This window comes from Chamaea fasciata, unplaced genomic scaffold (assembly GCF_029207755.1).
Source record: "Chamaea fasciata isolate MVZ Bird 193981 ecotype frontalis unplaced genomic scaffold, bChaFas1.0.hap1 SCAF_6, whole genome shotgun sequence".
Taxonomy (NCBI): Eukaryota; Metazoa; Chordata; class Aves; order Passeriformes; family Sylviidae; genus Chamaea; species Chamaea fasciata.
The window spans coordinates 69,902,393-69,920,298 of NW_027094091.1; the positions used below are offsets into that span (position 1 = coordinate 69,902,393).

At 49.1% G+C, this 17,906-nt stretch overlaps 1 protein-coding gene across 6 annotated transcripts in view; it reads right to left on the bottom strand.

The window, feature by feature from the left end:
* Window positions 1-17,906, bottom strand: part of SLC4A4 (solute carrier family 4 member 4) — a 123,501-nt gene that overhangs the window by 73,420 nt on the left and 32,175 nt on the right. For 5 of the 6 annotated variants that reach the window (XM_066184725.1, XM_066184724.1, XM_066184720.1 and 2 more), the window contains exon 3: window positions 7,707-7,886. In XM_066184725.1, the coding sequence (XP_066040822.1) occupies window positions 7,707-7,886 (180 nt within the window). Of the gene's footprint in view, window positions 1-7,706; window positions 7,887-17,906 lie in introns of those variants that run through there. The other variant, XM_066184726.1, reaches the window with a different exon arrangement.

Below are 17,906 nucleotides of genomic sequence, written 5' to 3' on the forward strand. Positions count from 1 at the left end.
GCTGATTGAGGCAGAAGTGACCAGTAAAGGAAAATACTGTGTCACTTACACCTACCCCAAAACCAAAGGATTTTGAGACTGAACTTGCTTTGCAGGACATTTTCATGGTTATGCCCAGACCAAATTTGTCAAATAATTCTTGCTATTTTACCTCAAACTTTGCCACAATTGATTTAGTATTGACCAGCTGGGGTTTAGGAATTTAACTCCTCTCTGAAGGAGAGGTTACAGCTATAGAAGAATCTAAACTTTGACTCACCCAAAAACTATTTCTATCAGTTCTTCAAATTGTAGAGAAAATTTAGAGGTGTGTCAGGAGGGCGGCAGCATTCGGGTGTGAGAGCCAAAAGGGCAGCAAGAACTGTTTGTGCTTCTTAGTCAAATTCATTTTTTCACTTCAGGGCTGTGGATTTTGATCACTTCAAGTTGACAACAACCTAAGTGGAATTGCTCAACGGCCCTGCTGCTGTCTGTATTGGTGTTATTGCCATGGCAAGTGCTGTGTCCGTTTTTTAACGATGGAAAGAGTGGAGGCAGGTTTTAAAAGCTCCCCAAAGGGCTGGCACTGTGCCTTTAAATGCGCTGCCCCCAGGAATAACCCTCGCCAAAGGCCCATTATCATTTCATCATTTCTCGATTTCACGCCCCCTTCCTCCCCCAGTGGCTGCTCCTTGCACACACACAGACATCTCTGAAGAATTCAGACCCGAACAATTTCATCCTGCTCTCTGCACAGGTGGAAAATTCTCTCATCTCCAGCCACAATATTCCACGCCCGGGCGCTTGCGGCGGGTTCACAGGGCACGTGACAACAGACTCCTTTTTGCTCCTGAGCACCACCCTGACATCATCACAGTCCAGGGAACACTGAAATCCTTGGAAGACAAGACTCTTCCTAGATCCTACATGACGCCTGAGGCCCCCACCAGCCTCGCTGCAGCTGGAGGTGACCGGCAAACGCTGAGTGACACGAGCGCTACTGGAAATACAATACACAAGGAATAGGTCAAGCTGGAGAAGGGAATTTCAGCCTACAGGGCTGATTTCTTCTGAGGGGCCACGCACAGTGGCAAAGATAGGGCTGGGTTGGTTTACGCGGCTGAACAGTCCCTTCCAAAGGACATTTGGTGGCACCTCAGAGGCTGGGGAAGGATGGAGAAGACAGAGAGTGTGGGGAACGCTGCTGCATTAGGGTGAGGTGCATCTCCACTTGCACCAGGCCCCTGACATAGCTGACCCTCTGAAGACTTCCAACACCAGATCCCAGGACCTGCCAAAGGGCAGCTGGAGGCGGGGGGAAGCGCAGAGGCCACGTGCCACCTCCGAGCACATCGGCACACGTGGGCTTCCTACGGGTACCTGAGCCATGCCCGAATTTAATCAGGCAGTGCATATAACTCATCCAGGGACGGCTCCTTCTGTCCCCCAACCCTCACTTTGTGAAACAACTTCAGAAATCATCCTGAAGGGAAAAACCCCAACTCCCAGACCTTTCTGGGCTGGAAAAGAATTCATCCCCTGTACTCGATGTACTTGGCATCTGTCTTAACAACCAGATTACTCGCTGGTTTTGTGTTTGGGAGCCTCAGGACACACCTAAGGAGGGAGGAAGTTTAGCTCTACCTTTTATCAGGCCCACCAGAGATCTGGACTTTGCAAGCAAATAAAAAAATCCAAACCTGACCTCCTTTCCAAGCTGTCACGAGCAAGGAATGAAAGCTCCGCGCTGTACAAACCTGCATTTACCTAAAGGAGATGGACGTTCAGTGCAAGGGAAGTGCAAAGGGTTTTAAACAAACAGAAGTGTTTGTAACAAGCCCCGATGTGGTCGGCACGAGACAAAGTAAGAAAGAAAAAAAAAATCACAAGTTCAGGCAAGGGTTGTTGCAAAAAGAGCATTTTTAAAATTAGCTGTCTGAGTGAAAGCCTGTACCCTTGCCAAGAAGAGAAGGAAAGCCTTTGCCTAGGGCGACAGGTCACACCGAGACCCAACATCATATCACCGTGTCCCTGCATCCTGCCCAAGTGCCTCAGTGGGAGGTGGGGCCTTTGCAGTGGGGCCACGGGAACGAGAGAAATGCCATCCTGAGCCTCTCTCGGAACAAGAGCTGGGGTGAGCGAGGGGTGAAGGCAGCCGGGTTCAGCTGCTGCTGGAAGCACCCCCCTCCAACGCGAGTCTCTTCTCTGCCACTCCCACACCTCAAGAAGTGCCTCTAACTGCCACCAACGGCATCCTTACGGCTTCACACTCACACCGGGCAGGGTTAGACTAGATACCAGGGAGAAACTCTTCCCTGCGGGGGCGGTGAGGCCCTGGCACAGGCTGCCCAGAGACACTGCGGGCACCCAACCGCTAGAAGCGGTTCGAGGCCAGGCTGGACAGGGCTTGGAGCGACCCGGGGAACGGGAGGTGTCCCTGACCACGGCAGGAGCTGGCATGAGATGGGGTTTGAGGTCCCTTCCAACCCGAACCCCTCCGAGGCTGCGGCTCTCAAGCCTCTGCCCACTGTGGAAGCAGGGTGGGCCGCGGGCAGCCGTACCCCAGGCACCAACCCCGGCAAGCGGGCGCCGCTCCCGGCGTTACGCAAGCCCAAGCCCTCCTCGGCAGGGTGGGAAGCAACCCAGGGCTGCGTCAGCAGGCAGGGCCGACCTCCTCGCCCGCGCCCTGCCCGCAGCCCGCCTGCCCCAAGCACCTTGGCGTGCCCTTTCCCACGGACACAGCCAGCCGCACCCTGCCGGCCACTCCAACAGGCCCCCAGCCGCGCGGAGGGCACGTCGGCAAGCCAAGCAGTAATTAGTCCTGCGTTTAATTTACCTCCGCACTTGCACTACAGTGGACCTAAGCACGCTCCCTGCAGTACTGGAGGGGCAGAGGAAGGCCTGTTTCAACTGACCTCAGCACCTGGGACCAGCCCGCGAGCCTGCCACAAAGTTCCTGAAAACGAAGACACCTACATTCCCTTCTATTTATGGCAAAGTCTCCCTGACCACTTTCCCCACGTAAAACGCCAACACAAAACCAGTTAAGCTTTGGCCATCCTGCCTGGTATTTCTCAGCTAATGTCAGTGCTCTCATTGTGGTGGGCTGAGGCTAAAAGCTTTTGGAAAAGCCCACCCCATGTCTTGAAAAGTCAGGAAAAAAACTGGATGGCTGAAAAACCCAGTAACACGAGCAGAAAGAGAACCCTTGGCACAGCCCTGGCTGTGCTGCATCTGCTCTGCTAAGTAGGTTCATTTATTTCCATCCTGAAGCTCTCTCCTGCTATTTATAGCACCTGCCTTAATGAACTTTCAAGGTAAGACACCAAGCTTGAGCGTTCCTAAACATATGTCTAAATATCCTTGCTGAATGAATTTGATCTTTTTATGAACGGACCGTTCCAGTCAGACTGGCACTCCTCATTGAAAATCACAGAATCACAGAAGGGGAGTTGGAAATTGGGTTGGAAGGAACCTTACAGATCCACTCATTCCAACCCTCTGCCACGGGCAGGGACACCTTCCACTATCCCGGGTTGCTCCAAGCCCTGTCCAATCTGTCCCTGAACACTTCCAGGGATGAGGTACACACCACTTCTTTGGGCAACCTATCAACTGGGGACATTCTTCACAATAAACTCTTCCTGCCAAGCAGGCACTCCAGCTTGGGAAGCAGTACTAGAAATTTACCTGCCTCCAGTGCAAATCTGATCCACCCAGCCAAAACCTCACCTTCACTGGGAGAGATGCACTCCACGTGGAATGGCAGCACAAGCCGCAAACACCACCTTGAAGAAATGACTCCTCTGCAAACATGAGAAGTGCTCCTCCAAACCCACATCTGAGGGCTCAAGAGAGGATTTTTACTAAAACCCTCAAGAACCACAGCTGGTGGGTGGAAGAGGAATTCTCTGAGCCAACCAGAAACCTTTTCAAACCTTTGATACCAAGTATCATCCTTCCTCTCCCTCTTTATAATGGGTTCTTATTCATGCTTTTAGGTATTCCAAAATTTAGATCCTGTAGTTACAATTATCAGCATGGCAACATTCTGACACCTGACAAAAATCCAGTTTTACTCTCTTCAGGGCTGCAAGCACTAAAAGAATTCTATTCCTTGGCAGTAAGAATTTGTCAGACCCACAAGTGATTTTAAAAAGTCAGAGAAGTATTGCAGCACCTGGGCAAACCCAGGGAGGCAAGCCAAAGCGACTTGGAGGGCAACCAGGCAACGAGAAAAAACCCCTTCCCAGATCACGCAGAGATGCGTTTCCTCATGGGAAAATCTCTGCACGCCTGCAGTAAAGAATGAGGAAGAGGGAAATGGACTCAGAGAAACTTCATCTGCCTTCCTTGCTCCTCTCTCGTCTCATCCCTTGCAAGCAGCAGCCAAGCACACCATCCTCTTTGTGCTGACACAAGCACCAGCTGAGCCTAAAATGCGTTTCCTCCTTACTGGCCCTAAATGGAAGCCAAGGCTAGGCTGGGTAAAGGAGGCGCTTTTACACAAGAGGCACTGGGATGTTTCACCTGGAAGAGGGATTTGTCATCGTCTGCAGTTCTGCCTGAGAACCAGGGTGTGAATGCCAAAGCTCCCTGAGAGCAGAGACAGCCCCGCAGGCCTGGAATGTCCTGAAAGGGCTCTGCAGAGGGAACATCACCTTCCCGCCTCCTCCTCAGTCTGCCAGAGTATCCCTGTCTGGATTTGTGAAGGAGGCACGGTTCCCAAGCAATAGTTTCCTTAGGATAAAACGTATCTGCACACGTCCTATCTGCCCAGCTCTCTCCAGACGGGAGAGCTGAAGGTTGTCTATAAACTACCAGAGTTTGGCTTGTTTGGCTCAGCTGGACACAGACTTAAAAAAAAAACAAAACAAGGACTGACATTTCCAGACTGCACCGATTCCCAAACACAGAGGCACAGCTAGACTGGTCTGGAACCGCAACAAAACTTTTCACGGGAAGGTTTGCATCTCTGGACCTGTTTATTCTCTTGCTGGTATCAACAGCACGTTCCATCAGGCTTGGTTGTTGTGAACAGCTTGACCTAGTGAGCTGAACCCAGATTTGGTCAAGGTTTGACCAAATTGCAGGTCAGAGTTTTCATCCAAGAAGCTGAGAAATCATTTTCAGGTCAGATACTGAAGTTTAGGCTTGTGGTCCTTAAGCACAGATCAAGAAATCCCAGTGATGTACCAAATCACAACTGACTTAAGTTTCTACTCAGGAAAAACAAAGACCTTGATATACAGCACAATTAAGTTGCTCCCTGAACTTCTACAAATTATTTTAACAACTACATCATTAAAGATTTTGCAAATCAAGCTCTGTACACTTTGAGGAGATAAACTAAACCACCGGTTCCATACCCAAGCTGAACTGCCGGTGTCTAATACTAGCCAAGGTGCTAACTGCAAAAATCAACAAAGACAAGGAGTTGTATAAATTCAGGATTTCTTAAACTGAGATATGTTGGACCAGAACTCACAGTGTTTGAGGTTTCTTCATGTCAGATCAGATTTTGCTTCTTTTAAACCACACAGTCCTCACATCTATTTCTGCTTCTGATATTCCACACCCTTTACTGACTGCCTTAAATATATGTAATATGGTGCATTTCAGCCTCCTCCCAACTCCATTCAAGTTGCTGTGCAGTACTTCCCAGCTCTTAGTTTATATTAACATTAGTTGATATTAAAAGTTAATAATCTCTTCAAACTGAATTTGAGCCACCTACCCCTCAATGAGTGCCTATTACGGGATGAAGATTAAAACCCCAGGGTTCTAACTGAGGTTTCTCGCCAGGATTGCCAGCACTGGACACCAGCCTAAGCTGGTACACGCTGCCTGAAGAGAAACGGGCTTCTGTCAGACACACTCGTGTGACACGGCTGGTGGAGAGAGAAGAAAGGCTTCTTAGAAAGCAAAAGAAAGGGTGGAATACACAAAATTCAGATCAGCTCTGAAGACAAGAGTTTCAGAGGAGAAAAGACCCAAGGATATGAGGTAATTCGAGACAGTAATCTGAACTGCCCCTCTCCATGACAGAGCTCCAAGCCAGCTGAGCCAGCTGGTAAAAAGATCTGGCCACCAGCACGAAAAAGCAGGTCCCTGCTAGGACCTGGAAAAGTATCCGGACACCTGAGAGGAAGAACAACAGAGAAAAGGACCCAGTGGTGGGGTATGAATGCTACTGCATGGGACCCCTGGAATATTTATGCAATTCTGCTCCAAAAATCTGCAGCACAAAGAGGCTAAGGTGGAAAAGCCTACGGGAAAACTGCAGATGGAAAGACTACATATTTTCACATGCAGGTGTAAGTGCAGACAAGAACATATAACTGCATAGAAACAGCAGAGGGGAAAAAAACACAAACCCCTTCTCAAATGACACAGACGCCACTGTGGGCAAAATAAAGGGCAGGACACGAAAACCTGACAGAAGAAATGGGTTTTCAACCAGTCACACTTAGCCCATGGGAACAATTCCCCTATGTGATAGGATACATTCAGAAATGAAAAAGGAATTTCTACAGGCCTGGTCACTTGCATGCTGAAGAACAGAGGTGCAAGCATAAAAATTAAGTTTAAAACATCTGAGTTCTTGAAAATGGGTAATTTTGTCTTTTGGTGTAAAACCAACTCCTGGTTTCTGAGCACTGACAAAAAACCTTCTTTGGGACTATCAGGGAACAAGAGCTGGGAAGAGCAAATGGAATCTGTGACTTGCTTTCCTTTCCAGGTACTGTTCTCTGAAGATGGTAACCAGGCTACAGACAGGACTCATCTGCCCCGTGTTACTGTCTCTATCTGCAGAAACTACCCAGCAACACAAGCTCAAAATGCAAAATGAATGTATTTCTTCAATCCAAGACCCAGCCGTATGATCTCTCACACAGGAAGAATTTTCCCACTTACAAATGAAGCTCTAACCATCCGGAATTAACCTCAGCAATCCAAGCTGAACCACATCCTGGGCTGCTCCGTTATATTCAACCCCATCAGCCTTGCCATCTCCCCACAGCTCCTACCAAAGCAGCCTTCCCCCAGATTTCAGGACAGGCTTGTGGCCAACAGAGAATACAGCAAGAGGAATGTGACCCTGTGACAGTCTCCGCACAGCGATGGCACTAGCTAAAGGTCTCTGTCCTCTGCTTAACAATTCTGGAGATAACAGAGGCACGGAGCATCCAAAATGGACCTCGCCTGCCTATCAATATTTAGATATTCAATCCCTACAGATACTCAAGCATGCAGCAAAGCTCCATTTGATTCTTCTGGCTGTTTTCAAAACTTAGAACTGATCAATTACCAAAGGGAAAACACTGTTAGCACCACAAGTTAGCCGCACATGAGGCCAAAACCACGGGGTGCCGGAATTCCAGAGTGTGCGCATGTCCCAGAGTCAGGGCAGAAGCTGCAATAGATCTACCTAGGCACTACCCAGTCTTTGCCCTTGCTTGCTATCACTTTACACAGTGTCAAATTGCCTTTTTAAACATTTGCCCTGCTCCTGCCTGGCATCCGCTCAAGGGCCGACTCAGGTGATACAGAGGGATGAAATGTCTGCTCCAGCCCGTGCCTTTTCCAAGGCACAGCAGCCGGCTAAGACTACTCCAAGCCTGCAAGCTGAGACGATTGTTTTCATGGATCAAGTTTCATCCTCTGCGAGGAGACCCCTAGACAACAGCCCGTTGTAATGAGTGACAAATGGAACCAGTACTCACTGAGTGGTTTAAGGATGCTGCTGCTTGTCTCATCAGCGTTCTCTACGTCTGATTTGTCTGAGTAGTTCTCCGATATTTTCTCCTTTTCTTTCTTCTCTTTGTGCCCAGGTCTTCTCCTGTGACGCCTCCTCCGCCTGTAGCTCTTCGGCACGTGGACGCCGATGTAAATCGTGTGGTGACCTGGTGAACACAAGCACACAAATATCACCTTCAGCACTGTGCAGTCTGGGCACCACGGGCCAGCAGGGCTCATGCTGCATTTCTTTGAATCCCAAAGTGGTTTGGGCTGGAAGGGACCTTGAAGGGACCTCATTCCAAAACCCTGCCAGGGGCAGGGCCACCTCCACTACTATCCCAGGCTGCTCCAGGCCCCGTCCAACCTGGCCTTGGACACTTCCAAGGGATGGGATGGGGCAGCCACAGCTTCTCTGGGCAACCTGTGCCAGGGCCTCACCACCCTCACAGGGAAGGATTTCTTCCATACACGTAACCTAAACCTCTCCTCCTTCAGTTTGAACTCATTGCTCTTTGTCCTACCCGTTTCACTCCAATAGGCAAATGAACTATCCTTCTTTCCTGTCCTAACGTTAATCAGTCCTGTTTTTCTTGTCTCCAGAAGTGAGCCTGGAGCTCTGTAGCTACCATTTAGAGAAGTATTTTTGTCCCATCATTTCTGAGAGCACATGCCAGTGCAGACTCAGATAATTGTTGTCCTTGTGAGTCATTTAAATACAAAAATAAACCCCACAGAAGGCCATCATACTCATTTTGTAATATCAGAGTGCTTTTCAAACACATTCTACGCTAATTTTTCCATTTGTTTTACCAAATACACAAGCTGAACTTAACAATTACTTCATGCCAAGTGATTCAGTTTAATTGAAGAGCTTAGATCAACAAAATTTACATCACTTGACTGTGCAGTCCACTGTATAACAAGTGTCAAAGTACCATTAGGTACCTTACATAGACGCCACTATAGAGGTCCCATGCTCTAAGTACCATTACGGTGCTATTGTAACACAGCAGAGGAGGAAGGACTACTCACTGAAGTTCCTATCAACTCCTACTTGACACTTTCCAACATAAAAATTAACTACTAACAGAGTAAGTGCCAAATTTCATGTTGCCTGTAAATCCCAAGGATGCCCTTGCACTGAGACTCGGATTTCAAACTAAAGCACTTCAACTGCATTTCCTAATGGCTGTGTCTTTTTGTGTCTGATAAAAAATGTTTTCTTTTCGGGGCTTTCTGTACTTCTGTCAGCTCAGGATGAATATCCTGTGCTTACAGAAAACACTTACATGTCATCTTCTCTGCCCAGATCACTCAGACATCTCACTGCAAGCTGTAAAAGCAGCTCTTATAAAAGCAGCTCCTGAGAAATGAGAGCTGGATTCTGTACTTAAGACCAAGTTTGTTTTCCCCATTTCTGTCCCAGAGTGGCTGAATGGAAAGTTTCAGATGAACAGACTGAGTAAACAAATTTATCTGAATGCATGACCCACAAACTAAACATGTGTCTCTAATTCCTCCTTGTGATAAATCCAATCTCGGTGACCAAACAACTGAAAATTTAGGCACAAAGTACTCCGTTTCTATAAGGAACCGATTTGCCACTGAAAAACAACCCTGCATTTGCCATTTCAAACTCTACACACCCCTGAGGCCAGCTGTGAGGCCTTTATTTTGCATGTTTGAACCTTTCTTTTGCAGGTTTGCTTGTCTTGTTACAGCCCGTGCCACGGGATGGGACACCTTCCACTACACCAGGTTGCTCCAAGCCCCATCCAAACTGGCCTTGGACACTTCCAGAGATGGGAGAAAGAGGATTCTGGAGCTGAGCAGGGTTCAAACTCAGGCAGTGGAACAGTGAGAGAACAGGGCCCTGTGTGTGCTGCCTGTTGTCCGAATTGCCCTCTCCGAGGAATGGGATCACGCCACCGAGGGAAAAGGCAGAGCCACAGAGACATCTGTAGCAAGACCTCCCAGACTGACACCTGAAGATCCGATTTAGCTCTTGCATGCCAAAGGAAACCCAAAAAGCTCTTCCAGCAACTGGAAGCATCTGCTCTAACGTGGCAGATGGCCCGAGTGCCGCACAGGGACAGGGAAGGGGAAATCTCATCTGAACACAAGCAGGAGCTGGAGGGTGGGGGTGACCCCAGGCACACAGGGCAGTGGTAGCCCTTCCAAGGGATTCTCACACCCAAAACTGTGTCCAAAAGCCCGATGCAAAAGGTATCTGTACTAAACAACACCCCCCTTTGAATCACTCGAATTCTGTGGTCAGCTTGATAACAGAAACACATCATAGTGAGCCCGCAGTCTTAATACTTTAATATGCTGCCAACAGAACTGGACAATCTCTTTAATCTTTGGAACACGTGTGCACAGCACAGATTTTGGTCATATGAAACTCGCTTGTCTGTACGCAGGCAAACAGCTGCACTGCTTTGCTGCTTTTCCCTAGTCTGAAGGCAGAGACTTATTTAATGTTCCTTGCTGTGCCCCCCCCTCCCCGACTGTTCAGGGAGGCCAAGCAAGACATTTTCCTTCTCGTGTACTTGAAGTGCTTGGCATCTATTTATATTGTTCCAAATGCTGAGATAATCTTCTAGGCTCCCTTCCCAAAGCGCCTGGAAGGAAACAATTGACACATACTCTCAATGCGCTGGGCTCCTGGGACATTTCCGACTCACCGGGGGAACCCGGCCTTTCCCATGAGAACCACTGCCTGAGAAACGTAATGTGACACACAGGCATCGCAAGGATCCTGCAGCCTGGAGAGGATGGGAGGCACGGAGCTGAGTGCTAAACCCAAGCCTGTTCTCCTGTAAAGCCAGCCCAGCCGCTCCGGAGGGGCTGCCCCCATGGCCCTCCCCAGGACATGCATCACCCTCTGTGTGCGCCCCACCACACCAGCGTCTATTTCACAACACTCAAACCCCACCTGTGAGATGCACGGGCAGACCTGCAGGTCCCAGTGGCACCGGTTCTCTTCTAAGGGACAGTGGACAGGGGCTTCTTTGGACTTACACTGACTGTAGCTGAAATCCTTGACTTTTGTGACCACGGAGAATGTTTACTGAGCCCCAAGTCCGCAACAAAATCATTTAATCTGATTATTAATAAAACAAAAAGCAGTCATCATCAGGGAGGTTCTCCTGGAAAAACTCAGTTGAAACCATGTCTTTTGCTTGACTAAGAGCTCCTGAAGAACAGCAGTTCATGACTCAGCACCCAGATTTGGAGTCTGGGCATAGGAGACTCCCTGAATCAGTTTTAGTGAAAAACCACTTGTGCATCACGCAGCTGAGATCCTGTGAAATGCAGCATTCCCTCCCTGCCTGCAGGAATATCTGCTCATCATCAAGGCTAGGCTGGACAGGGCTTGGAGCAACCCTGCCTAGTGGAAGGTGGCCCTGCCCATGGCAGTAGTGGAATTAGATATCCTTTAAGGTCCCTTCCAACCACAACCATTCTGAGGGATCACTTTATTATAAGCCCCTCCATTTTTAAGCACTAGCTCTTTTGAAAAATGCATACTAGGGAATGGCTTTTCCTCAGCAAAACAAAACTCAGCCACTTGGAGAAAGAAGCTGAAAGTTACGGGATCAAGGGATAAAGTCTGCACCTAAGAAAGAATCCTTTCCACATGACTGGATTCTTGAGACTCAGTGCGTGGTAAGACCAGCCCATAAAGAATCTCACACTGGCACCATAGCAGAAAACAAGATCAAAAGCTAATATTAAAAATGTATAAAGGACTGAAAAGAAGCTGAGCATTAGCAGTTTTTACCCAGCCCTTGTTTTTCTTTTAATGACTCCTTTGCAAAAACAGGGAGAGTCACATTAAACCAAATCAGACTGCAACAGGCCCATGTGGTTACAGCTGTCCACAAAGCCAAAATCTTCCCCACCAGCTCTGGCCAAGTATTTCGGGCCACCTGAAAAATGTGCTTTGCTCAGGATGCCCCAGCCATGTCACTCAGAGGCCCATGGCACGGGGTTGGAATGAGATGACCTTTAAGGTCTCTTCCAACCCAAACCACTCTGTGATTCCATGAAAGGCAGGATCTTCTCAGCCCATTTTCACCGCCCAGCCTTCAGTCTTATCCCTGGGTGGAACTGAAAGCCTCAGGCAGCCCTCCTCCACCTCGAGATCTGCTCTGCAGTCACAACAGAGGGGCAGGGGACAGAGCCTGCCACGTGCTTGGTCAGCTGAAGATGGCACGGCTTTGTGCCCAAGGAGGTGTCAGCACACAGCCAAGCCCATAGCAAGAGGTGGCACCAGCCAGGACGCTGCCACGACCACAGCCAGGTCGCTGTGCTTTAGAGCAGCTGCTTTTCCAGCCTGGGGTTGCTGGCGCAAGGTGCTTCTCATTTTGTGTGAGAATCAAAGAAATTAACAACATAAAAAAAGCCCACAGCTCAAACGGACAAATAAATCAGGGGGATGATCCATTTTAAAGGGGAGATACTAAAAGTAGTACTAAGAAAGTCCCAAACTAAGCCCTGCTTAGTCTCAAATCAGCTCAAGAAATAAGAACAGAAGGCCACGCCGTCACATGCCAGGTGCCCTTAGCTCTACCTGGCTGTAGAGGGGTTTACAGGTGCTGGCAGCAGCAGAGGGGCAGGACCTGCACCCCAACCAGCTCCACCTTCCAGGACACAGGCTGTTGTGCACTCCCAGGATGGGCTGCACAGCCAGCGGGACAGCCCGACCAGAGAACAGCCAGAAACAAGGAACGCAAGGAGTTCCCCGCGCACTCCGCGAGAGCCAAGCGCTATTCCCAGTCATGCCCACGGACAGAGACACTGTACGTCCAGGGAAAAGCAAACCCCCATCAGTCCTCCAGACAGGCTGCCCAGTCCCAGGCTCACCCACCGGTCCCCACAGGGTTTCCAAAACATGCCAGTATTCAAGTGACCGATTTCCCACACAAGTAAAAATCCATCAGTCAGGGAAAGGGCAGAAGGATTCACCGAGCACTTTGTGGAAACCTGAACAAAACTGAATGCACTAGCTGGAGACAGACCAGATCCAAAAGCCTTCTCCTACAAACAACAGTATTATGCACTTTACCAATTCTTCTGTGTTGTGGCGGTTCGCCAAGGAAAAGGGTCAGCATGACTCCACCAGGAAATGGGAACAACAACCATAAGGTTGAGTAGCAGGTTCACAGACTGATAAATGCCGCCAGGAGACAAGCCTGCCATGGGGGAGAGACAGGAAAGGACAAAATATAAAACAGAGGCTTCAGGAGAGACAATCCTGAGCTACTATGGCACAAAAAACGGAAAGAAGGAACAAGATTAGGGAAAGGAAAGAAGGAACCAGGGATCTCTTTCAGTCTGCCAGCTCCAGGAGAAGAACTCCAAATTCATGGCTAAGATTCAAGCGAGGATCACCAACAGCAAGGAAGATGCAGTTCCTTAACCAGAGAACTTGTGCAAAGATCATTTCATATACTTGTGTTACTGCACTTCACCTCTTAACATGCAGTCACTGACTGAAACGCCTGTGAGGCACAGGGAATGAGCTGCGCAGGGGGAGACAGTATGGAAATTGGAGACCTTTTCCTCTTCCTCTCTAACATCAGGCTTCTAGCACTTCGGTAGCTTCAAAAAGTCAGCATGAGATCTACAGCATTCCTATGCAACAAAACTATAGTTAGACAGGACTAAGGGAAGTCTTCCCAGCCATTTGCCTAAAGCTTGCACTCCTCTGTTCCAAACGGATGATCCATGACCCAGACTGCACCTGCCAGATTCCTAACGAGATTCAGAGGCCACTCCAGCAAAGCATGTGTAAAAGGTGAGCTAGATCTGAGCAACAGGTTAGCCCTAAAAGACAGAGCTCACATAAATTCAAGTAAAAAAATATCTAAACAGGAAAATAAAATAATAAAATAATAAAATTAGTAAAACAAAACAAAACCAAGTCTTCGATTGTCTTCCTGATCCTAGAAACCCTGCTTGTGTAGACGGAACAAAGTCAGCCAGCAGGGTGGCAGTGACTGAAGGGGTGGGCATTGTTCCGACAGAACAATGAACATGTGGTGGGGGTATTCTCCCCGAGCTTTACGTAAGCCGCTGCGAGACTCTTACCCACAACCCCATAAGCTGCTTTTCTTTCTCTCTTCTTTGGAGCTGTGAGAGGCTATAAAAGCCACCGAACCTGTCCCGCTGTGATCTGATCTGATCTGGCCAGAACTGCTTGGCTTCAACGGAAGGAAGAGCTGAAGAAAACTTGAAGGACGCAGGGCTCTGGGGAACAGAGCAGAGAAGGGGATCTGTGCCAGACTGCGGGATTTAGCTCTTGGGAAGCATGGTACCTTTGGATTTTCTGGCATCCTTTAAAATTATATCCCCTTCCAAAAATGCTCCAAATGACCACTCAAGAGAACCGATCTTGGCTGAAAATCTTTTCCTATCTCCATCTCATTAATTACCAAGACTGAAAGAATTGAGTACCAAGCTGTACTTGACACTCTCAGGCTCACAGGCGCAGGTAGGATTTAGACCCAGCTTCAAGAGAAGTAAGAGCTGTGGTATGGTGACTAAGACATCCAAAGCTGCCTCCATTCTCTGGGAAAAGCCCCAAACCAGCCCTCTGCAAGCGACCCTTGATTCCAAGGCTGCAGTTTCACTGGAACAGGTGTCTGATGGAAGGCGGCCAGAGCCGGGGGTCCCGGAGGGCCACGCCGCTGCCAGCAGGGCACCGTGAAGGAATGCAAACAGAAAGAAAGGCGCTCACACAAAGGCTCCCGAGGCCTCTCCAGCAGCACGCAGCTCCTCCAGGGAGCGTAAGAGTTCCCCGTGTCCCTTCTCAGGCTTTAAGTTCACCTGGCGTTCTGCAACCAGAGTAGGAACATCACCAGAAGGAAAGGAAGGGACAGGGCTCCAAGAAAGGCTGGGATGATGCTCACACCAGCAAGCTACAGCCCTAGCACCAGTTTCCAGGCTAAGCACAGCTTCAGCCGTCCTGGTAGGAAAGGGAACAACACTCCTGTGTCACCTAGCACCAGCTAAGGCAACATGACCGGGCCTCCCCAACACATTCTGGGTTACTGTTTCATTTTAAACGTCCTAGAAAAATCCAGGAAGGCTCACAAGCACATCTGGGACTCACATCTGACCAGTGAGCAAAGGCTATATCTGATTTTCAATCTCCATGCTGAACTGTCACGTCCAGTGTTATTATACCATAAAAAAGGGCTGTTAGGCAGAGTAAGACGGGAGCAGACAGTCAAGCTAGACTTGAATCCTGACTGAAATGAGAGCAGTTGCTCCCACCCAAGGCTGCAAGGTGCCACGGGAGGGCCACCTTTCTAACTGGCACGGGCCCCAACAAGACCAGTTTCACTGCCACGTCAGAGAACTGACAATAGTTTCCAGTCAGTTGGACTTGATGATCTTAAAGCTCTGTTCCAACTTAAATGATTCTGTGATTCTAAACTGACTGGAGCTGGGAAAAAACGGGCCACTGTCAGAACGGTACGGAAACACGCTCCTTCACCTCGCGCTCAGCACACGTTGGCTCAAAACTACTCACCACTGCAAAGAAACCACCACCTTTCCTTCACTCTCCTGTGAAGTGCCATGGGGAATTAACACCGGAAAGGAAAGAATCGAAGACCTGAGATCTTTCACCGTGGTGTTTCAAAGCTGGGAAGATCTAAACACCTGTCTTGTTTTTACTTAGCTGCCTGGAGCAGTGTTGGGACCCAAACTCCACCTGTCATTCCCAAGTTCATAGACTCATGGAACGGTTTGGGTCAGAAGGGACCTTAAAGCTCATCCAATTCCAGCCCCTGCCAAGGGCAGGGACACATTCCACTATCCCAGGCTGCTCCAGGCCCTGTCCAACCTGGCCTTGGACACTGCCAGGGATCCAGGCGCAGCCACAGCTTCTCTGGGCAGCCTGTGCCAGGGCCTCAGCATCCTCCCAGGGAAGTTGTGCCAGCTGCAGTTTGGGAAGAGAGCACAAAGGCACTGCCTGAGTCCTCGGAGTTTGGCTTTTGCAGGAGAGAAGCCCAGTTCAGTTTTCCTGAAGCAAAACACAGCCTGGTCTGCCTCTACACATAAATTATAGTTACCAAAGAATATTAATGAGCACATTCTGTGATCAGATTTTACCTGATTAATTTTTTAATCACATTTATTTCAGAAGCAGTTAAAGGCTTTGATATGAAACAGGTCACGGATCAAAAACAGACGGCAGGGATGAGAAGAGAAAAAGAAATCAAAGTGTGTGGGCAAATACAGCTCGTTTCTCCCACCGCTGGCCTGCTGTTAATACAGGTAAAGATGTTCACAGTTATCTCTGCCCTTTTAACCTCTCTCCTCACTGATCCAACCATCAAGGACTAATCTCGGGCTTATGGCATCACACAGCTTTCTGCTAGCAAAGTGCAATGACACAACCGGGTCGAGAATAGAAAGCAAGGAGGAGGAAAGTGCTAAAACGGAACAAGTAGTTATGGAACATTGTTACAAAATCCCTGGGTTAGCCTCCCTGCAGAGTTAGCAGCACAACAGTAAATGCAGCAACGATAGCAGGACCCACGAAAAGTTCCCCCTAACAGCACACTCTCCTGAATTCATTCCCACAGCAGTGCTGAGAGGCGCTATCAAAACCCGCACACTGCGCATCATCTGGAAGGCAGGACAGGCGTGCTGCTCCCCATTTCCTCACACGTGGAGCCAGTGCGCTCCTCGGGCTTTGCAGTGGAGCTGTCCCACTTGAAATCCAGCATCCTCCACCCCGCCACGGAGTCAGGGTGGCAGCAAGTCCAGGGGAAGTTACGCTTAGAGAGCCAAGAATACCTTATCTCGCAGGATAAGGTGGAGCTTTACTTTTCCCCTCTTGCAAAATTGGTTATTAAGTAATCTGTTTATGTCACACATACCAGCACTCCTCGCAGGGGCCTTACAGCAGCACAGCGTTACGTTCAAGGAAAGGAACGTGCAGTGCCCTAACTGAATGGGAAGGCTCCTCTGGCACAGCTCAGGGCACTGCCTCTTCCTGATTTCCCCAGGAAAGCCAGCTTGTGCTTGCTTTCCTTCATGCTCTGCCCTAGACCTGGGCAGATCTCTTGTCTCACCAGGTCACATTTCTGGGCACTTCCAGCCAAGCAACGCCTCCTAACATGTACTGGATCCACCACCTAGCCCTCCCGTGGATCCAGGCAGCAGGGAGGAGCTGGAGTGGAGTAATTTTCAAATGTCAACAGCTGATATCACGGTGGCACATTCCAGCGTAGGCCCAGGGTGAGGTGCCACCCGAGAGACGGACTAAACAATCCCTGGAAGCAAGCCCGAGGGGCATATTTCTGTCAGGTATGCGCAGTTTCTGTTAATGCTACGCTTACTCAGCGAGGGCACAAGGGACAATTGCCCCACTCTGAAAACGTCTCAACGCCTTTCTGACCAGAAATGCCCATTTTTACCCCTCTTTAAAAAGCCAGGTCCTTCCCTCTCCTCCACACCACTGCATAATCAAATTAGTGGTTGCGCAGTGTTGCTATCTCCATCCCACAAACATAACCTGCGGGCATTACTGACAAAGCAAACAACCTTCCTCTCTTCTCTCCAAGAACACACCAAAGAGGGATGCTCAAAGTGACACCTACAAAATCCTGTCTTCGCCTCTTTGAACTCAAAGCAACGTAAAAAGCAGCAAAAGCAGCTTGGTCCTGAGGCATATTAGAACGATCTGCTGGAGAGTTTTCCCATTCGCTCCTGCTGCCAGGGAATCCCTGAGTTCTACCGCCCTATCTCTTCTGATAAAGGTTACAACTCCCCTTCATCTCATAGAAGGAAAAGAAACTAGCTCCTCTCGGCTCATTTTTAGTGAAATTTAGTCTCTTGACTGACTCTCACCTCCTTTAAAACACCCCACTGTAAGTGCAGGAATCTTACAGGGACTTAAAAGCATCAGCAGCAAGTGCCAGCCAAAGGTCTGCAACCTGACATTTTAGCCTTTCTGCTGGCTCTTAAACTGACAGAAGGCAGGGTCAGATTAGATACTGGGAGGAAATTCTTCCCTAGGAGGGTGGGGAGGCTCTGGCACAGCGTGCCCAGAGAAGCCGTGGCGGCCCCATTCCTGGAACTGTTGGACAGGCCACCTTGCCTAGCAGAAGGCGTCCCTGCCCACGGCAGGGGGCTGGAAGTGGACAGGCTCGAAGATC